The sequence below is a fragment of the Macrobrachium rosenbergii genome, chromosome 46 (assembly GCF_040412425.1).
Source record: "Macrobrachium rosenbergii isolate ZJJX-2024 chromosome 46, ASM4041242v1, whole genome shotgun sequence".
Lineage (NCBI taxonomy): Eukaryota > Metazoa > Arthropoda > Malacostraca > Decapoda > Palaemonidae > Macrobrachium > Macrobrachium rosenbergii.
This window is the reverse complement of record NC_089786.1, coordinates 13688071-13708961: the sequence shown is the minus strand read 5'-3', so window position 1 is coordinate 13708961 and position 20891 is coordinate 13688071. Positions and strand designations below refer to the sequence as shown.

General features: G+C 33.6%; 1 protein-coding gene across 1 annotated transcript in view; it reads left to right on the top strand.

Moving 5' to 3' along the window:
• Nucleotides 1-20891, top strand: part of LOC136830225 (neuronal acetylcholine receptor subunit alpha-10-like) — a 355326-nt gene that overhangs the window by 289980 nt on the left and 44455 nt on the right. Inside the window, exon 3 of the mRNA XM_067089524.1 lies at nt 3753-3797. Within this exon, the coding sequence (XP_066945625.1) occupies nt 3753-3797 (45 nt within the window). The remainder of the gene's footprint in view (nt 1-3752; nt 3798-20891) is intronic.

The window sequence follows — 20891 nt, the reverse complement described above, 5'->3', positions numbered from 1 at the left end:
TCCCTAGATAGTGACCCCCAAGGGTTTTAACCGGGTATGTATCCACCTTTGCGGCGTGTTTAGTACAAACCCGTTGGGGATGTCCGTAAAATATAAACAAAAGACTGTAAATATCATAAAGATAGTGGCCGCCAAGAAATATTGTGCATTTTTCTCCTGTGACTTTATTACCGGCCACCATAAATTAATGTGACTTTTTTCCTAGCCAAAATTTTGACTTTTTTCCCCTGTGACTTTATTATCGGCCACCATAAATTAATGTGACTTTTTTCCTGTGACTTTTTTCCTAGGCAAAATTGTGACTTTTTTCCCTGTGACTTTATTACCGGCCACCATGAATTAATGTGACTTTTTTCCTAGCCAAAATTGTGACTTTTTTCCCTGTGACTTTATTACCGGGCACCGTACCAACGGAGTAATCTATTTTGAAGAGAACTTGCTATTCTATTTACTTCCAGGCATTTTAACCAGTTATTCATAGACGTTTTATTTTTGATGAATGCAAGGCTAGGTAATACTTTACGATCAACTTTTTAAAAAGAAATGACCATCGGGTTTTACAGTATTAAAACTAGTGGCCGAATCAAAGTGGCTGTCACTCAGAATGCTCTGGCTTTTCGGATTGAAAGAAAAAGGAATTTCGGAAAGATTAAATAAAAAAAAAAAATAGAAAAAAAGTTCATGGTCTTCCACCAAAGTCAGCTTCTGGAGAGTGTCAATTTATGTTATGTATATATAGTATATATATAAATATGTGTGCATATATACATATGTATATGGTTATATATTTACTCTAAAAATAATATATATATATGTATATATATATATATATATATATATATGTGTGTGTGTGTGTGTAACCCAAAATTACAGGCTTACCCGAAAATGTTGGTAGATATGGGCGAGCGGTAATCCTCTCCTCTCTCTCTCTCTCTCTCTCTCTCTCTCTCTCTCTCTCTCTCTCTCTCTCTCTCTCTCTCATACTAACCCTACATTGATATGTATAAATCAAACCTGGTTTACAGAAATAGTTTATTCTGCAAACTTAACATGAAACAGGTTAAAAGTGGTAAATAAACATAACAATAAAATGGAAAGAAAAAGGTAAATGAATATCTTCCCAAACATGTTATCAGTCACAAGAACTATACGCGGGATTCTTCCCATCTCAACCCCCAATCACTATTCGGTCCCCATTCTAATTATATGTCTCTTTGTCACCAGTTCACTTAAGTGGCCATGTCCATTTGCAGGTGTGTCTACACCTGTCTACCCATGCAGGTGCATGTGCACAACTTTGCATGGCTATCTGTAGAGAGAAATCATCTCTCATTAGTATTAACACCAACTCAGTTCACATTAACCCCATTACTCGACATAAAAATAAATGTCAAAAGAAATGATGACAAAATGTGAACTTACTGTTTATCTTTAACACTCACCCTTCCAGCAAGGAACCTGTCCCAGAGTCCTCACCCTTCGGCTCCACCAAAACGAGAGTATGGCTTTTCACATAAGCTCTCAACAATTACACTAAAAGCCACTTTTCATCGCCAACAAACTTACGAACACCTCCACGACACCCATATTCAGGGTTCTAACCGGGCAGAGCTTCTAGAACATTCGAGACAAAACACTGACGAGGCATTCCAGCCACATGTCACTGATACAGCTGTATCTAAAGGTGACTTTCGTTCGGGCACTCCATGCTGAGCTCAGCAGACCATCAACCATTCACCTATGCGCTGGAATGTGCTGAATGCCGCAAAACATTTCCTGTCACGTACTAACTGTAACTAACAGAAACATATATATATATATATATATATATATATATATATATATATATATATATATATATATATATATATATATATATATATATATATATGGGTGTGTGTGTGTGTGTTACAGTACAGCAGATATTCGTCAGGTTAGGGAGGATGGGTGACACAATTATTATTATACACATATATAAATTATATAATACATATATACATGTATATATATATATATAATATATATATATATATATGTATATGCACTGTATATATATACACATAAGCTAACAGAGAAATAGTGTGAGAATTCATAATCGTCCGATTTGACAGACAGAAGCTATGGGGAAAAATGACGTGACTCAAATAAACGGTCGGAGGGGAAATTTCTAATTTCATACCGGAGGAGGAAACTATCGTACTCTCCTCCAGTTCACATTTTAAACGTCACTCATTAAACCAAAAGGACAACACGAAAACAAACGACGAAATTTAAGGGGATGAAAATGGCGAACATGTGCCGGTCTCCATGTCAAAAATTGCAACATTCTCTTTTATTTTATTTTTTTTTTTTTTATGCAGTGTCTGGCTTGATGCCAGCTTGACGCGCGACCTTCTTGGCTGGATTTGCTCGCGGGATATGTTAAGAATTAGCTATAAAAGGCCCATTAGCATTCAAGAATAACTCATGCCCGGATCGTAAACTGTTCCTGTACTCTGAAGCACCAGATTTCTTTTCATTGCTATTTTTTTTTTTTTTTGGTATTTTTGCTTTTTATTATTATTATTATTATTATTATTATTATTATTATTATTATTATTATTATTATTATTATTATTATAAATGCTTGGTACTTACAATATCTAATGTATATTCATGGAAGGTATATATATATATATATATATATATATATATATATATATATATATATATATATATATATATATACAGTATATATATATATATATATATATATATATATATATATATATATATATATATATATATATATATATATTAATGTGTATAACTGAATCACGAAAATATGGAACGTGATGAATATATAAATAGTGATATTATTATTATTAATGCCAGTTTCTTGGTTTCTTGCATCATTTCATCCGTATTCATTATATACATGAATATTTTAGTAAATAAAATATACTCATATAAATATTTTATAATTATTATTAAGAAATCATTATTTTTATTCTTGACGCAATGAGAGATACTTGGTTGAGAAAGTACATACCCTAACCCATTAATTTCATTGCATCATTAAGAAGCAGTACAGAATTGCACTTTTTCTTTATTTTTGTGTAGACGAGTATAATATAATGCCAGCACTTTTTACCTATTTACCAAAAAGAGCACGGCAGTTCAATGTATCTGTCATTTCTATATCACAGGCCAAATGGATGATTAATATATTTTCTACATAGTTAATTTCGTATACATATGGAATGTGCATTTTCAATTATCTTTGTTTTGTTTGGTGGATGTGACCAGTAGATTACGTATACATACATACATACATATATATAGTATATATGTATTTATATATATATATATATATATATATATATATATATATATATATATATATATATATATATATATATATATATATATATAATATATATATATATATATATGACATTAACACAGGTGAAAAAATAAGAGACTTGGTGTAGGTCGGTTTCGACTTTTTTTTCCAAGTCTTCGTCAGTGTCTTGGAAATAAAGTCGAAACCGGTCAGGACCTACACCGCGTCTCTTATTTTTTCATCTGTAGTAAATAAATTATGTGATGAACGAATCACGTGTTAAAGTGATTATAATCACATATAAACACACACTCATTATATATATATGTATATGTTTGTATATATATATATATATATATATATATATATATATATATATATATATATTCAAAATATGACTAATCATTTCTTTTATTTATCCTTTCAGGATGAGAAAAATCAAGTTCTTACAACGAATGTCTGGCTGGACCAGGTAAGCCAAAAGATAATAACCCATGTAATTTGTATTATATATAAGTTTTCTAAAGATATAAAGTTATATGTATCTTCTATGTTCCATGTAAATATTTTCTATAGGATATACAGTATATGTGTACATATATATATACAGTATATATATATATATATATATATATATATATATATATATATATATATATATATATATAGATATTTATATATATATATATATATATATGTATGTACTGTATGTTTGTATTATGTACGTATGTATGTATATACCCACACATATATGTAATATTATATATATACATACATACATGTACATGGAGCAGAATTTTATTTTATACGTTCACTCACTCTTTAAATTTTTCTTTCACGAGATTTTATTCTAAATATGAAGAAATGCAACATGGACGTTTCTTTCACGTTTACCAAAAGGCAGTGGACTTTCTTGCCGTTTGTCTTCCGAAACTTCGTGGGATTTCTTTCATATTTTCTCCAAAAATGTTGTGGATTTTTTCTTATGTTTACAAAATGGACGTGGATTTTTATTTTGTATGTTCTGAAAGAAGCCGTGGGTATTTGCATCCTCTGAAAGAGATATTTCGCTTTTATTCTTATATTCTGGACAAATAGCGTTATTGCATCTATCTGTCTAATATATATATATATATATATATATATATATATATATATATATATATATATATATATATATATATATATATATATATATATATATATTTTAACCAAAAAAACTGCCTTTGATTTCCTCTCGTGTACTCGGAACAAATATTTATGTTTTATTCAAGTTTTTATGAAAAATGTCATTGAATTTTGTTATATATTCACGTAATCGGAATGAATTTCCTTTCATATATTCACAGGAACGTAGTAGGATTCTGTTTAAGAAAATTGCAAAGCCATCTACGAAATTTTTTCAAATATTCACAGAAACGTGAGAATTTAGTTTCATAAATTCGAGAAAACATCGTGATATATACAGTACGTTCATATATTCACACAAAAATGGTTGAAAATGTAGCGGATGAAAATGAAAATAAAATGAGGTAAAACTGTACTCGATTGTTTGTTATATAAAAGAGTAGATCATGTGATATTTAATAATGTTAAAAATCTTAGGATTACAGGATATATTGTTTATCAAAATATAACTGTATGACAAGTTAGAAATCATCTAACTTGTCATACTTTTATATTTTGATAATCGAGAAATTTATCCTGCGATAAGAGAAACTAAAATTGCGAGTGCTTTACTGTTTAATTTATTTCTTTCCTTTGCTACTAAACTCCGGAGATAAAGATTAAAATAGTGCAAAGATATTCATTCAGCTATCAGCTTCAAATTCTGATTCACGCGGCGTAGCGAAAACATTATGTGTTCTGAATCATTTCCTCTACTGAAAAATATTATCTTTTTTCTCGACGTTCAACAATTAACGCTTTACAGAAATAGGAGAGTCTCTCTCTCTCTCTCTCTCTCTCTCTCTCTCTCTCTCTCTCTCTCTCTCTCTCTCTCTCTCTCGTGAGTATATATGTATATATATGTGTGTGTGTGTATGTTTAAGTTTGACTATGTTTAACATATGTATATACAAAATATATATAGACACACACATATATATATATATACATATATATATATATATATATATATATATATATATATATATATATATATAATTTGCTCTTTATAAGATGCTATATTAAGCCCTTTGTTGGCCGATTGGTTGAGCTTCAGACCGTCATTCGATGGGCCGGGTTCGATTCCGCCACCGGCTGATGAAGAGTTAGAGGAATTTATTTCTGGTGATATTCATTTCTCTCGCTATAATGTGGTTCGGATTCCATTGTGCTTGGTTTTAGCCACGTAAAATAAGAATCCTTCAGCCAGAGAGCTGTTAACAGCTCAGTGGTCTGGTAAAACTAAGCTATACTTACTTTTTGCTAGAAACCTGTTTAGTACGCAACAGCGAAAAAAAAGTATGCTCTCTCTCTCTCTCTCTCTCTCTCTCTCTCTCTCTCTCTCTCTCTCTCTCTCTCTCTCTCTCTCTCCTCATATGACGTTACGCAATTCAACCGAGATGAACCAACTACCCTGAATTAATGAGATAAAGCGTTTCACCGGAAATTCCGACAGATTTGTCAGGGATTATAAAACTAAGCGAAGGGCATTCAGCATTAGCAGCAGATTTTACACAATTTAATGTGCTGGTCAGCGATACGTTACTGAATGAAACCGGTTACCGGATAATTCCTTGTTAACACCATCAGCAAAATTTAAGCAGGTTTCTAGAACTTGCGTGTTTACGAATACGATCACACATCACATTACATATATATGTAGCGTATATATATATTTATATGTATATACATATATATATGTATATATATATTATATAATATACATACACACACACACACACACACACACACACATATATATATATATATATATATATATATATATATATATTTATATATATATATATATATATATATATATATATATATATATATATATATATATATAGTTCATCACCATCATTATCAAAGTTGCTTCCAAAGCAACTTAAGTACATACATTCATCCGTCCATCCATCCATACATACACACATAAACGCACACATCCACACAGACACACATATATATATGTGTGTGTGTCTGTGTGAGTGTATGTATGTTGTATGGATGGATGGATGTATGGATGCAAGTGTGTACTTACGTTGCTTTGGAAACAATGATAATGACAGTGATGAACTATAAACTTAGCAAACGTGAACCTGTATCTGCACCACTGTGCCTGATCGCCTACTTGGCTAATTGTACTCACCCCAATTGTCAGTCTTCCTTGTGACAATGATACAAGCTCATGCCCAATTACACTCAGGATTTGAGCCACTTCTGTTGACTAATCACAGGGTTCCTAATTCACTGATTGTATCAACAGCCAAAAATGTTCTTTTTCTCATAAAATGAGCCCAAGTTTCTCACCCATCCCCATCCCCTTACACCATTCTCTAGGATTGATTATTGCCGTTGGAGAAACAAGGTTGATAACCACAGTCACTCAACTATCAGGTATAGAATTACATGCTTAGGTCAGCAGGTAAACAGGTAGATGTATGCATTGACTGAGTGTGTTCATTATTGATAGCAGCGTAAACTTCAGTAGAGACTGACTGCCTTGATATACTGCATAACTAAGAGACGGGAAAACAAAACAGATCCGTAATTTGGCAATAAAGTAAGATTAGAGCCCCTCTAAGAAGAAAGAAGAAAATGGAATTCGAAAGGATCGGAATTCGTAAAGAGAAAGCAATAAAACTTTCTAAACATCAAAAGTATATTAGCCACGTGGAAATTTTTTCACTGAAAATTTTAGTGGATTGTGTATTTATATTTTGCCATTTGCAATGCAGTGATGTATAAAATGTTTTTCTTTTGTAGTTTCTAAACTGTCCTCCCCGGTGTATTCAGAGATTTCCTGTCATTTGGATACCGATGGTGCATATCTTTGGAAAGAATCATAACAGAGATTGCGCATTTCATTTCCCCATTGATTATACTACGAAAATAGTAAGACAACTGATTTTTTTTTTATTTTACCTTTGAAGAGCACAGATGAATCGAATCTTTGATTAGCCGATAGCTTTGTTCCTTAGTTACTTATTCACACTATGATTGATAATTGTCCACTATTGTCGTCAGATTGAGGTTATTTCTTCAAAATTGTCAAAGTTATTCAAGTTAAAAGTTCGAAAGAAGGAATGCATGAGTTTCATTATGAACGACTATCATTATAAAATCAATGCAAGGTCTTATATATAGTTAGGGGAAATAATTAGAAAAATAATGCCAGGTCGTATAGATATTTAGGGGAAATGGATTTTGTTTAAAACTTGCAAGGTCTCGAGGTGTTTTATGTTACAATTCGCCACAGAGCCCAAATAGATATGCTGAGCTGAATCGGGAAAAGCAACTGCCGTATTTTGCCTTGCCGGACCGAACCAGTGCTGGGAACTGTCATCCTCTAAAAGCAAGGGCCTATTACAAGGCCGAACATCTTGCTGCCTTTCAGCCAAAGAGAGCGAAGCCTTTTTGTGCCTAGTATATGCATGTTCAGGCCAGAACCAGACGTTTTAGAAATAAAGATAAACAAGTAAAACATGCGCGGAAGTTTCTTCTGCGCAATCGAGTTTCCTGTACAGCGTATAATGCTGTATGTAACTCTCGATGTACTGCAGAATGAAACACTCAGCTTCGACCGGGAGCGCTCTGTTGCTCCCCAGATGCGGTCAAGGGAAGGTGAGTCGGCGACGCCTCCGGAATTGGGCTCGGCGGTGCCAGACTCACGATCATGGCTAACTTTAACCTTAAATAAAATAAAAACTACTGAGGCTAGAGGGCTACAATTTGGTATGTTTGATGATTGGAGGGTGGATGATCAACATACCAGTTTGCAGCCCTCTAGCCTCAGTAGTTTTTAAGATCTGAGGGCGGACAGAAAAGTGCAGACGGACAGACAAAGCCATCTCAATAGTTTTCTTTTACAGAAAACTAAAAAAAGGCTATTTCAGCTTTAATATCTGTCCAGGTCATTGACACGATAAATCTCTGAGTCGTCGTAACTTATATAGTACGTTTTCCTGCTTCATTCAGCGTTTCTTCTTCCACCTTTCATGTCTCTCACTTTATTCTCTCCTCTTTATTGGATTACACCTTTACATGGCCTGCTTTCTCTTGGGGTTTTCCCATCGTCGATTTTTGCTTGTATCCTTGATGTTCTTATTCAGAAAAGGCTTTTTTCCTCTTATAAGTTTTATTCCTCCGCTACGTGACCTATTTATAATTCGTCCAGCTAATTTTCTCAGAGATTTTTCTGCTTATTTTCCTTGATTCATTATTCCAGTATCGTTCATTCGAAACGATATTTTATGTCACACTCTACTTTTTTTCACTATTTATTATTCGTCCATTACATTATGCTTCTTTTCATACATTTTTTTTAATCTGATTTACTACCCCCTTTTTCTTCTCCTCTCATTTGATTATTGTTTTTTCTTTTATCTTTGTTTTAGATTTATCGTTCATATGATTGTCGTTCTTAATACGAGATTAATTATCAAATTACTATAAATGTTACCTAAATTTAACATAATTTATCGATGGTTATATCACACTCTTCTTCCTTGAATTCTTTATGTCTTTAGCCTTTTTCATCTGCACCCAAAAAATTGACCCCGCCGGAGAAAATATTTTGACATTTGGTAAATTACCACAACTTCGTCACTGAATTCGACTCGGTTCCGCAAAAACTGACACGCCAAGGGTCTTTAATTTTGTCGTGAAAAAAAAAAAAGTAATCGCACTCAGCGTTTCTGTGAAACTTGAGTCACTAAGTGCTGTAAAGAGACGAGTTGCTTCTGCAGCTTCAAATTATATCCTTACGCCAGTTCAAACGTTTCATCCAGGAATCTGAGAAGCTTTGCTCCCAGGAACTTCAAGTATTGTTGGAGGTCTGCCCACGTTTGCAGTATGTTACCCATCAATTATCACACGAGCAACAACCGCCCCCAGCATCGTCCAAATGCCAGAGCCACACGCGGTGCCAGTTCTGTGAAACTAGAACCCTGTTGTCGTCAGTCATTAAATTTAACATCCAGGTCCAAGCAATGCTAGTTCCAGATCATGGCAACTGACCTTTCTACAGTCGAAATTTTATGTGATCTTACGTCTCAAAATCGTTAGTGGTAAAAATTTGTAAATAGTGTACACTTTGGACAAAATGCAAGCTGTTCAACAGCAGATGCTGTTTGAAGGTCAGCACCAAACTGTTCCAAGGAGATATGGTTCAGTAGTGCTTCCGTTACCATTGCACAGAAATTACGCTTTATTTCCTTTTTCAGTAAATTTACCTTTGATTTTAGGATGATTTTTTAATGAATATGATACTATCTTATCCAGTTTGGATATGAAATGAATATCGACGAATTAAGATAGACTCTATTCAGTATGCTTTTTCAGGTCTTACATTATACAGCTCTTCAACAAGGCAGCAATGAATGTAGACATCTTCAAGGATATGTATTGTATATTGAAATAACTAAACCGGAACTCGCCTAATGATACACATTTCATTCCATAAATAAAAGCCATTCCGAATGAATGCCACTGGATATCCCTCCGTTTAGCTAGACTCATTATCATATGCATTCAGTATGTTTTCCTAAAGTGAGACCTGGCACCTTTGAGAACTCCTACCCCCCTTCCCCCAGCCTCACATCTCCCTTCCTCCCCCATCCCCGTTACCGGATATCCTTCCCAGCCTCCAGTTCCCATGGATTAGATTGATCTAGTTTGCAGCGCGGGAGCGTTTCGCCTGGAACGCAGAATGCATTGACGCCTATCAAATTTTTATACTTCACCCACGAAAGGAACCCCTCCTTGCTCGCTGGGTGCTGGGAAACCAGTCTATCTGGAATCGGGAACATTCGGGTTCATCAGTACCTATGATGTTCCTGCACAATGCCATAACGAGTACAACTTCCTCACTCCCTGGGTACTTGGATACAAGTCAGCCCCTCTAGGGCGGGTCGTAAGGTAGGATGAATTGACTTGTATTAAATTTTTACGTATCGCCAGTGCAGGTAAAACCGTTTTCACACTCTGGGGATGCCTGGAAATCTCATCACCTTTGAAAGCATCCAACAGTAACGAGCTCTGTTCGCTTGGGTTCAGTTTTCCGGAAGGTTCCTTCCCGTCCTCCGAAGCAAACGTAGTTTTCTTTTAACCCCCTCCCCCCCTTTCTTTTTCCTTGCTGCGGAAGGGAGAGAAAAAGAGGAGGTAATCATCTGATGCAAAACTCGCTTAATCTTCTCCACATTCCCTTAATTCATCCTCCAGTGCCAACAAGGAAATGAGCTATGCCTAACCGAATCCTTTATTCGTCTTCTTCTTCCTCCTCCTCTTCTTCTTCCCCGTTTTTATCATTTCCACGAAGGCAAATGAGGAAAAGGAGGAGCTGGCAGTAATTGCCGAGATGGCTTTACGTCGTTGTTGTTCCCTCATGAATGATGAAGTCGGAAGGAAAGTCAGAAAATAATTACCTGATTACTTTTCCAGACTCATCCAGCTGTGTGAAAAATCGAGACGATTATTATTCTTATTTTGCTACCCAGCAGGATAATAATGGACTGTTTCTTTCTCTTCCAGAAACATGATAAGATACACGTCTCTATATTATCTTCATGCGTCAGAGAAAATAACTGCAGATGTTTTTTCATGCCAATCTAATGTTTGGCCATGTAAAATGACCAGAGAGAACATGCGTACATTACGTGCATAAACAAATGTAAACACATTTTGTAATTGTGCACACATAAATATCCATAAAGACATATACAGTATATGTACGTATATACACGAATATATATATGTGTATATATATGTATATTTATACATACATATGCATATAAATATATATATATATATATATATATATATATATATATATATATGTGTGTGTGTGTGTGTGTGTGTGTGTGTGTGTGTGTGTGTGTGTGTGGTTTAGAGCCTCATGCCCTGTATAGGTATTGCAAGAAATAAAGATATAATAAAATTCTTGTTGTTGCAAATGCAAGTGGATGTGATGCTAAAGAAAAGGAAAGTTAAGTTCGGGAGAGATATTGCAAGAATGATAGAAGCGTGTGAGTCAAAAAGATTATTTTTGTGAAGGTTCACAATACACCTGCAATAAATTACACACACAAGTTTAGTGGATTGAATAGTGAAGAGCTTTTTTTTTGGTATTGCAAAATCAGGGACAGATTGTCATACTTAAAACAGCTCTCTTGGTGGAGATGGGTTGATTTCTTCTGTAAGAAAAGAAACTGATTTCGTCAGGAATCGGCAAAACAGTCTCATTCAGTTCTTATCTCTCTTGATGGCTAAATGCATAGTCATGGCTCCCCATTACCCAACCCTACTAGGCAGGGATTCTAATCCCGATCGTTGCCTTAGAGTGTAGGTCATATTCATGGTATGTGGATTTCGATATTAATGGGTTATTTGTGTCCATATGCTATATGCACATATTTATATATATATATATATATATATATATATATATATATATATATATATATATATATATATATATATATATATATATATATATATATATATATATATATATGTATATAATATTTATATGTATCCACATATACAGTATGTGTTTATTAATATATATCTATATATATATGATATATATATATATATATATATATATATATATATATATATATATATATATATATATATATTTATATATATATATATTAATATATATCTATCTATCTATGATATATATATATATATATATATATATATATATATATATATATATATATATATATATATATATATATATCGACAGAGACAGAGAGAGAGAGTAATTAATTGGTCATAATAAATTCCTTGAAATTTTTATATCGACAAAGAAATTTATTAGAACTTAACTATTACTTTGTACCCTGTCCCTGATCGCGAAGGTACATGTCGAAGGTCTGATGCCCAGGAATGACGTCGTTGGAGTAAGGTTGAGAAACACTTGTTAGTCTGTAATTCCTTTTCCATTCTGTTATACTTTACTGGAATATCAGTGTTTCAATAATGCAGCAGCTGACGTTTGCAGGTATTGCAGTCTTTCTTAGTGATACGCAGAGGGACTGCAGAGACTGGTAAGGAGTTAGAGGATCTTTTTTGTAAGACTTTTGGAAGTAAATTTAAACAAACATGAACTCGAGGTCAAATGGAAACGCAGATGGGGTAGTGAATTTATAAATGAATGAGGGACGAATGAAAACTGCTGTTGATTCATTTTTAATAGTAAACGTATTTAAGATTCCGATGTTCTGTTAAGGAGAAAATGGAGAAGAATGAACATTAGAGAAGTTGGAACGGAATGGCCTTAATATCCAGATAACGAGTGAGGTGAATAGAGCAGTGCGTATGACAATAGAGAAAAGGTTTAAACACGATGCTGTGTAAGTATATAATGTAGGTATATAAGACGTCTTATGGTTTTAAAGCCTTATGCAAAGGGTTCACTGCCTTCATTCAGGTGTTAGTTAAAAATAACAGAAACTATTGTCTTGTCTTGGTCAGCCCCACTGAATGACTTGACTCCTTTTCTTGAAAGATGATCCGTTGTGCCTCTGCTGAAATAAGCAGTGAATCATACACTAGGTGATTAGTCGACTGTGATGGGTCTCAGAAACCTCATACTATAAATAATTGCAGACCACTAGAAAGTTGGTGCATTCTAGAGCCATTCCCCCTATATATATAGATATATAGATAGGCAGATAGATAGATAGATATTAGCCCCCAAGTATGGAAATTCCACGACAGTTACAAAATAAATAAACCAGACAGTATGGTGGCAAAATGTTCATCCAGAAAGGTATTCATTTTATGACAGTAATGCAACTCCGGAACACTTTATATACACCGCATATTCTGGCATTTATTGGGGGAATACGCCAAGCATTATAGTCCAGTAATTGAACGCACACGGCAATAATTGGTTACGATTCCAGCCGAATATTTAATCAACACAATCTGGGTAGCCATGAATTAGCATGTGAGTGTTGTTTACCTCAGTGGATCTAATTAGGTGGCTGGAATAGTGCAGGTACAGAGGGCTGCCTCGGGGTAACCTCCCCCTCTGTGAGATTATGAGTAGGTTTGTGTATGTGTAATCATTGATGATTATTTGTAGAGTAAATATATATATATATATATATATATATATATATATATATATATATATATATATATATATATTATATTTTATGTATATTGTATATATGTATGTATATATGTATATTCATTTATTTATTTATGTTTTTATACACATATATTATGTGTATATATATATATACATATATATATACATATATGTATGTATATTAGAGAGAGAGAGAGAGAGATGTTCGAATACCAGGAAAAGTCAGACGCAGTTGGCAAATAAACCTATGAACAAAAATGGAAAGGGTGGGGGGGCGGGGCGCAGTCGTGGGCATAGCAACCATACTCTATAAGTACTTGTTGAAAAACCGAAAGAGTAACATGTTCTGACGCCAGTTCTCTTAAGGTGAGTTGGGTAGTGTGAAATGCAGTGATTTTGGATTAAGATATCATATTGAAGATAAATATCAGCTTGAGATGGATGTTGGATACGAAACCATGTATCAAAAGAAGATTATGGTTATATTTATTAATAAGATGAAGCATTAGGACCACCCCCTATCACCAAAATTTTAGTTCTAGGGCTAAAATCTCTTATTTCCTTTGTATATGATATTCGCTTTATCCTATAACTTAGATATCATTCGTCTCTGCAAAACTGGATTGAAGAATTCTTGAAAACTCTTTTTTCTCACATTTACGTCATCTTATCTTCACTAACCTTCTGAACGACTAGGAACTTTAAGAACTGGAAGTCTCTACCCACATGATAGCGGCGTATCTCCTGAAACGGATCGATAGCAATCATAACAGAAGACTGTCATCCGTCTATTTTTGGTTCGCTTGGCCTTTTTGGATGGGCCCTGGACGAGAGGCTGCGATCGCTCGCAATCTCCCTTTCGCCTATTGAGGTTGAGGGATGGTCTGGCCTACATACCCGCCGAACCGTATCTCCGAAAAGTTGAATCAATACCCGGTCGATTTAGAGGAGGGTCGGAGATTGATTTTCTTAAAGGAAAAATAAATAAAAAGTTTCTTTGTCGCGTGATGCGTAAAAATACTGTATAATCCATACTTTCAAAATACAACTTTTAAAATTAAAATAGTTTCACTGTTCCTGTTTTTTATATGTAAATTAGTTGTTGCTATTATTATTATTATTATTATTTATTATTATCATTATTATTATTATTATTATTAATATTATTATTATTATTATTATTTGAATCCTTTCTGTAACGGGTTAACACACACATAGACGGCCAGACTTGTAAAATATAATGACTTTCAAAAACCAAATGTCAGCTGCAGCTTAGGCAAATTTAAAACCACCCTCACGAAGACTCAGCGTTGGTCCTTATATGTAAACAGAATCGTCATATCACTGGAATCACATTCATCAAAGTTCTCTCTGATGTTGCAGCCCTTTGCTTTCAACACTTCCATCAATCTATCATCCCAGTTCTTGTGCTTGATCTTCATCATCTTTTGCTTTCAGAATATCTGATTACCAGACTCATTTTCCCGACCGCGTCAGATGTAAGGAATCGCAACATTCCTTGCATCCATCCTGCGATCAAAGCAGGTTATGAATGTCAGTCTACGTCATTAATTTATCTTTTTAAATTTATATCTTGATCATTCTTCATTTACAGTCTCAAATCATATAATTCCGGCATTTCATATTAGACGTGCCGCCCACTCGATCCGTATGAATCAGCCACGTCTACACAGCGTGATTCATATTAATTACATTCATTTTTAATCCCGGGCTCTGGCACTCCCTTCACGAATAATGAATTTAAATTTTAAATTACTTCAGTATTTTTTTTATCTCTCTCAGGCAGAATCTTCACCCACACTTCACCGCCATAAAGAAAACTTGAGTATGTCCACGTTCCAAGTTTTTGCTTCCCGTCTCTTGGGGCTTTTCTTCCGCCCCATAACTTCTGCAAAACTCCTACTGCCTTTGTTGCTTCTCCTGTACCGTGACCCTTCTCTGCGCTCATAATGTATTCACAAGGGACATTGACTCCCAAATACCTCTGGGCAAGTGAGGAACTGCCAGTCTTCCATCTCTCTTAATATAGTTCGTTATAATATTATCGTCATTTTGGGTTCTCTCTCTCTCTCTCTCTCTCTCTCTCTCTCTCTCTCTCTCTCTCTCTCTCTCTCTCTCTCTCTCTCTCTCTCATGAAAGTGAAGTGAGGATTGTCACTGCGAATGATAAAAGCCAAGAAAGCAGAAGTTGCTGAGAGGTGCATTGTTTGCCTGATCGTTGAAGAATAGAGATTAGACGATTTGGTGAATAGATTAGCAGACATGAATAATGTGGATCAGATTGGCCTGCAGTTGTTTAATCGAGTGAATGAAATGTAGGGGGATAGGTTTTTTAAATTCTTATTCTTTAATGGCCTATCATTAAGAAACCTTCAATAAAGATGAATTTGAAATAACAGATTCAACTGATTCTACAATGCAAGCACCACAGATTGATTTGAGTCATCTTTCCAAACAATGATGAGATACTGATGAAACCAGTCAGTTTAATCCACTTCAGGGCAAAGTAGCATCCAGAATTAATGCAAATGAAAAATGTTTAATTAGCATTGCACATATAGTTACGGTCTGAATTCAGGATACCTTATGTACACATTTCATAAACTCACTTCAATTAATCAACCCGGTTATGAATGTATAAAATCTAGGAAACATAATATTCCCATATGAGTAATGCTGCCTGACAAATTACAGTGATAGTGCAGGAATCTTCCCATTGCAAAGGAGAACAGTTCAACTGCTTTATAAAGGAATTCATGCGAGATTGTTTTTAGTATTTCTGTACTTAATATACATTTTTAAGTCAGCAGTTAGAGGACAAAGGCGGTTCTTTTCTTTATTTTTCTGTGGAACCATATTTTGGCGTATGAATATGTGGAATATATATATATATATATATATATATATATATATATATATATATATATATATATATATATATATATATATATTTATGTCACTTATACACGTGTTACTTTTCTATATTCATAAGCCAAAAATATCGTTCAGTATACATACAACACAAACACATATCTATATATCTATCTATATCCATAGTATTTACGGTATATATAAATATATATATATATATATATATATATATATATATATTATATTATTTTATAATAATAACACATGACAAAAAATGATTATATCTATCTATCTGAAAATTAAATGACAAAAATGATTGCTAGAGGATGGAATTTCAGCTCTCCAGTAGGATTTACTGACCCCACTACAGAGAGTATCTTTCTCTGTTCCAAAGTTAGCGCCTAATATTTACTGCTTGCCTCATGTATAGTTACAAAGGAAGCTCTATTGCTCGTCAGTATTGGTGATATTACTATCACTTTGTGGTGTGATATATATGCATGCTATATATGACAATTAAATGTAAGTTTTGTGATTGCAGTTGCAACTTGGAAGACGCGAGGTCAAATCTTGTTTACAAGGTGAAGTTCATTTTTCTTATTTAATTTTCAATTATAGTAGTCATTTGTGTCACGTGAAAAGTGATTGTAATATAAATATATTTTATAAATATATATGTGTGTGTATAGATTGATATATATATATATATATATATATATATATATATATATATATATATATATATATATATATATATATATATATATATATATATATATATATATATATATTATATACAGTATATAAATATAAATTTTCACATCAGTCAGTTTCCCTAACAGAGGTGTCTTCAGAGCAAAGTTACAAGCTTTTTCTTGGACAACCAGTCCACATTATCAAGTTTGTCCAAGAGGCTATGGCCACAGCCTCTTTCAAACCTTAAATGCTGATTTGTAGATGAACCAGTATATATAAATTTTTGTGCAGAAAACTTACAAACAAATGCATAAACCTCAGAAAACCTATTCTTTTTTTTTACACAGAAGGCTTATCAGAAGTGCATCGAAACCCCCTACAGATATTTTGCCATTCAACTCAATCTTGCACTCAGTCTCACATCTCTGAAGTAGTTGACCTTACTTTCCAGAATTTCTTACACGAAGTCTGTCTGTCATTTCTAGGATCTTCCTCATCTTCCTTTTGACGTTTTTTCCACATGACTGAACCATCTCAAAACACTGATTCATCCTTTCACCTCCGGTAACTTTTATACCACTTTTGCGTCTTTGCACATTTCTCGCGCTTCCCACTCTTTCTACAACGCATAAGATGTTTAAGAAATTAATCTCACTAATTTCAGCCCCTTTGCCTTTCATTTCCGTATGACATCCACGCTTCACTTCCATAAAGGAGAGTTGATTCAACAGACCCGTAATAATTACCAACATTAGCCTCCATAGCCAGTCTGAGTCATTTCCCAATTCTTTAGCGCCAAACTCGCTAAATATTTTCCCCCACCTGTTCTGTGACTCGCCTCGTCTTTCATCTCACAGTTATTTATTATTTATTATATATTTACACCAGGATGACAACACGAATCCACCTCTTCCATTCCTCGACCTTTCAAACATTCATTACTCCATCAGCTTGGTTTCAGTTACTGTGACAACCTTACTCTTTCTCAGATATACTTTCAATTTTCTCCTGTTGAAGATACTTTCCGAAATCTTTACTAGATTCTTTAGTTTCTTATCATTATCCCCAAGCGGTGCTGTATTGACTGCAAACATGGACTGTTCCACGCTCCTTTCATGACTCGTACACCCATATGTATCGTTCTTTCTCTGACTTATTGCATCACTCCAGCCATAAATACATTGAACAGCCACGGAGATGTAAAACATCCGTGTCTCACTTTTACACTAAACGTGGTGTTCATCCTGGTTACGGCGTTTGAAATATGAATATAGCAGTAAATATTATATATATATATATATATATATATATATATATATATATATATATATATATATATATATATATATATATATATATCTTATTATTGGATAACGAATATAAATATGAAGAGAGTTTATGGACTCGAAGAAATTGACATATATATATATATATATATATATATATATTGGATATATATATATATATAAATATATATATAGAGTTTATAAATATATATATAATATATATATATATATATATATATATATATATATATATATGTGTGTGTGTGTGTGTGTGTGTGTGTGGTATTGCATTTTCTTTCTCTCTATCTCTACCATATATATATATATATATATATATATATATATATATATATATATATATATATATATATATGTGTGTGTGTGTGTGTGTGTGTGTGTGTATTTGGTAGAGATAGAGAGAAAGAAAATGCAAGCACCAACCACATCAGTCCAAACAAATGAAAACCTCATCAAAAGCTTCATGAACTGGGAAGCAATTTTCCCACTTACAGGCTGAAGAAATAAAGAAAGCCGCCCCCCACCCCTCCCATCCATCCCACGCCATCCCCACCACCCCCAACCCTGGGGATCTTGTAGCATAGTTATTGGAACGGCTCGCAATTAACTGCACATCCCGATATTCTTTTGAGGAGATCTTGCTTTGGTCTTTGTATACCAGGGCGTCTTGTTAGGGACGAATCCGATTGCTCTACTTTTGACAAATAACCGATACCGTGAACAATTCTTCATTGGTTGTCGTAACAGAAACTATAACGTCTTTTGTTTACTTTTGATTTCTCAATCTGTCAGTTTGATTATCCGGCGTTTGTTAGTTTGTTAATCCTCTGTTTGTTGTTTCCTTGTTGTGTTCTAAGGTTTTCTGTTCCTTTTATCTCGATTTTCTCTTGTTTCTGTTTCATTCTTTTGTCATATAGCCTGTTCTGTTTCCATGCCTTCATTTGCGTTTCTCAATTTTCTTTGTTAATGTTATTTAATATCCCTGTGTAGTTTGGTTACTTCTTACTCATTTTATTGTTTCCTTTCATTTTATTCATATTTAATTTTAAAAAACTGTTTTATATATTATGTATAAGGAACTATAAGAAAAAAGTTGGTTGTAATGTAGTCGTTGAATTTTTTGAAAAAAATAAATAATAATCACTACTGGGGGAAGAGAGAGAGAGAGTCCTCGTGATATAGAGAGTGAGAGAGGTTATATGACTATGTCGTATTATATATATATGAATGGTTATATATATATATATATATATAATATATATATATATATATATATATGTGTGTGTGTATGTATGTATATATATATATTAAAAATTACATATATACATATGAATGCTTACGTTGAAAATACAAGTCGAAAACAAGCTAAGCTACCTATGATTTTATAACAATACTGGAAGCATATTCAGATCGTCAAACCACTGGAAAGTTAAAAAAAAAATAAAAAGTCTTTCTTAAAAGCCTGCAGTGGACGGGTCGACCCTCATCCGAAATGGACAAAACGTCCCACTGGTTGCCCCATACAAAGTGGCCCATGTCCTCCATCAGTGTGGAAAAGTTTTTCGGGGAAAATGAGATCCCCCTGCAGAAAGGAGAGAGCTTCTTGCAGCCCTTTGTGGTGGGAGGTCTTGAGGAAAAGAGCCTGTAGGGATTCCTTTTGTTCATGAATATTACCCAGTATTATTATTATTATTATTATTATTATTATTATTATTATTATTATTATTATTATTATTATTATTGAAAATTCACCTTTTGTTAACATGATGAGGAACACCGTTCAGGTGTTCGAAAAGTCTTGATTTTTTATATAGTAATATATTTAATATTATTGTGGATTTTTATTACTCAGATTGTTTTTCACGAAATTGTGAATTATTATTATTATTATTATTTATTATTATTATTATTATTATTATTATTATTATTATTATTATTATTATTATTATTATTCAAATGTCTATTTTTGTCTGTCCACACTGCCTTATTTATATAATTTCTTATTTATAAACGTAGTCTTTCATCAAATCCAGCGGTTCCTCGGTTATTTAATTCAAATGGTTTTAACATAGCCCAGTTTTCAAGGTCACAAGATCCCAAATTCAAACACTTTTTTTTTTACTTGCCTATCAATTTCCAGTCGTACGTTACCTCGAAACCTTGGGACATCTCCCCAGCATGGCTTATCACGTAACGGGTATGAATTCCTGTCTCTTGCGGTTTAGGAGAAAAGGTATAACCGGAATAGTCTCCATTTGAGCCACTTAGCGATGTTCTCCCGTGCATTGAGCCGAAGAGAATTTCAGCGACTTCGTTGGAGTTGTTCCTAAAGAAATTCCCCCCGTAGAGGGGTAGTGCCGGCAGTGCACCTCGCGTGGTGCACTGTAGGCATTACTTAA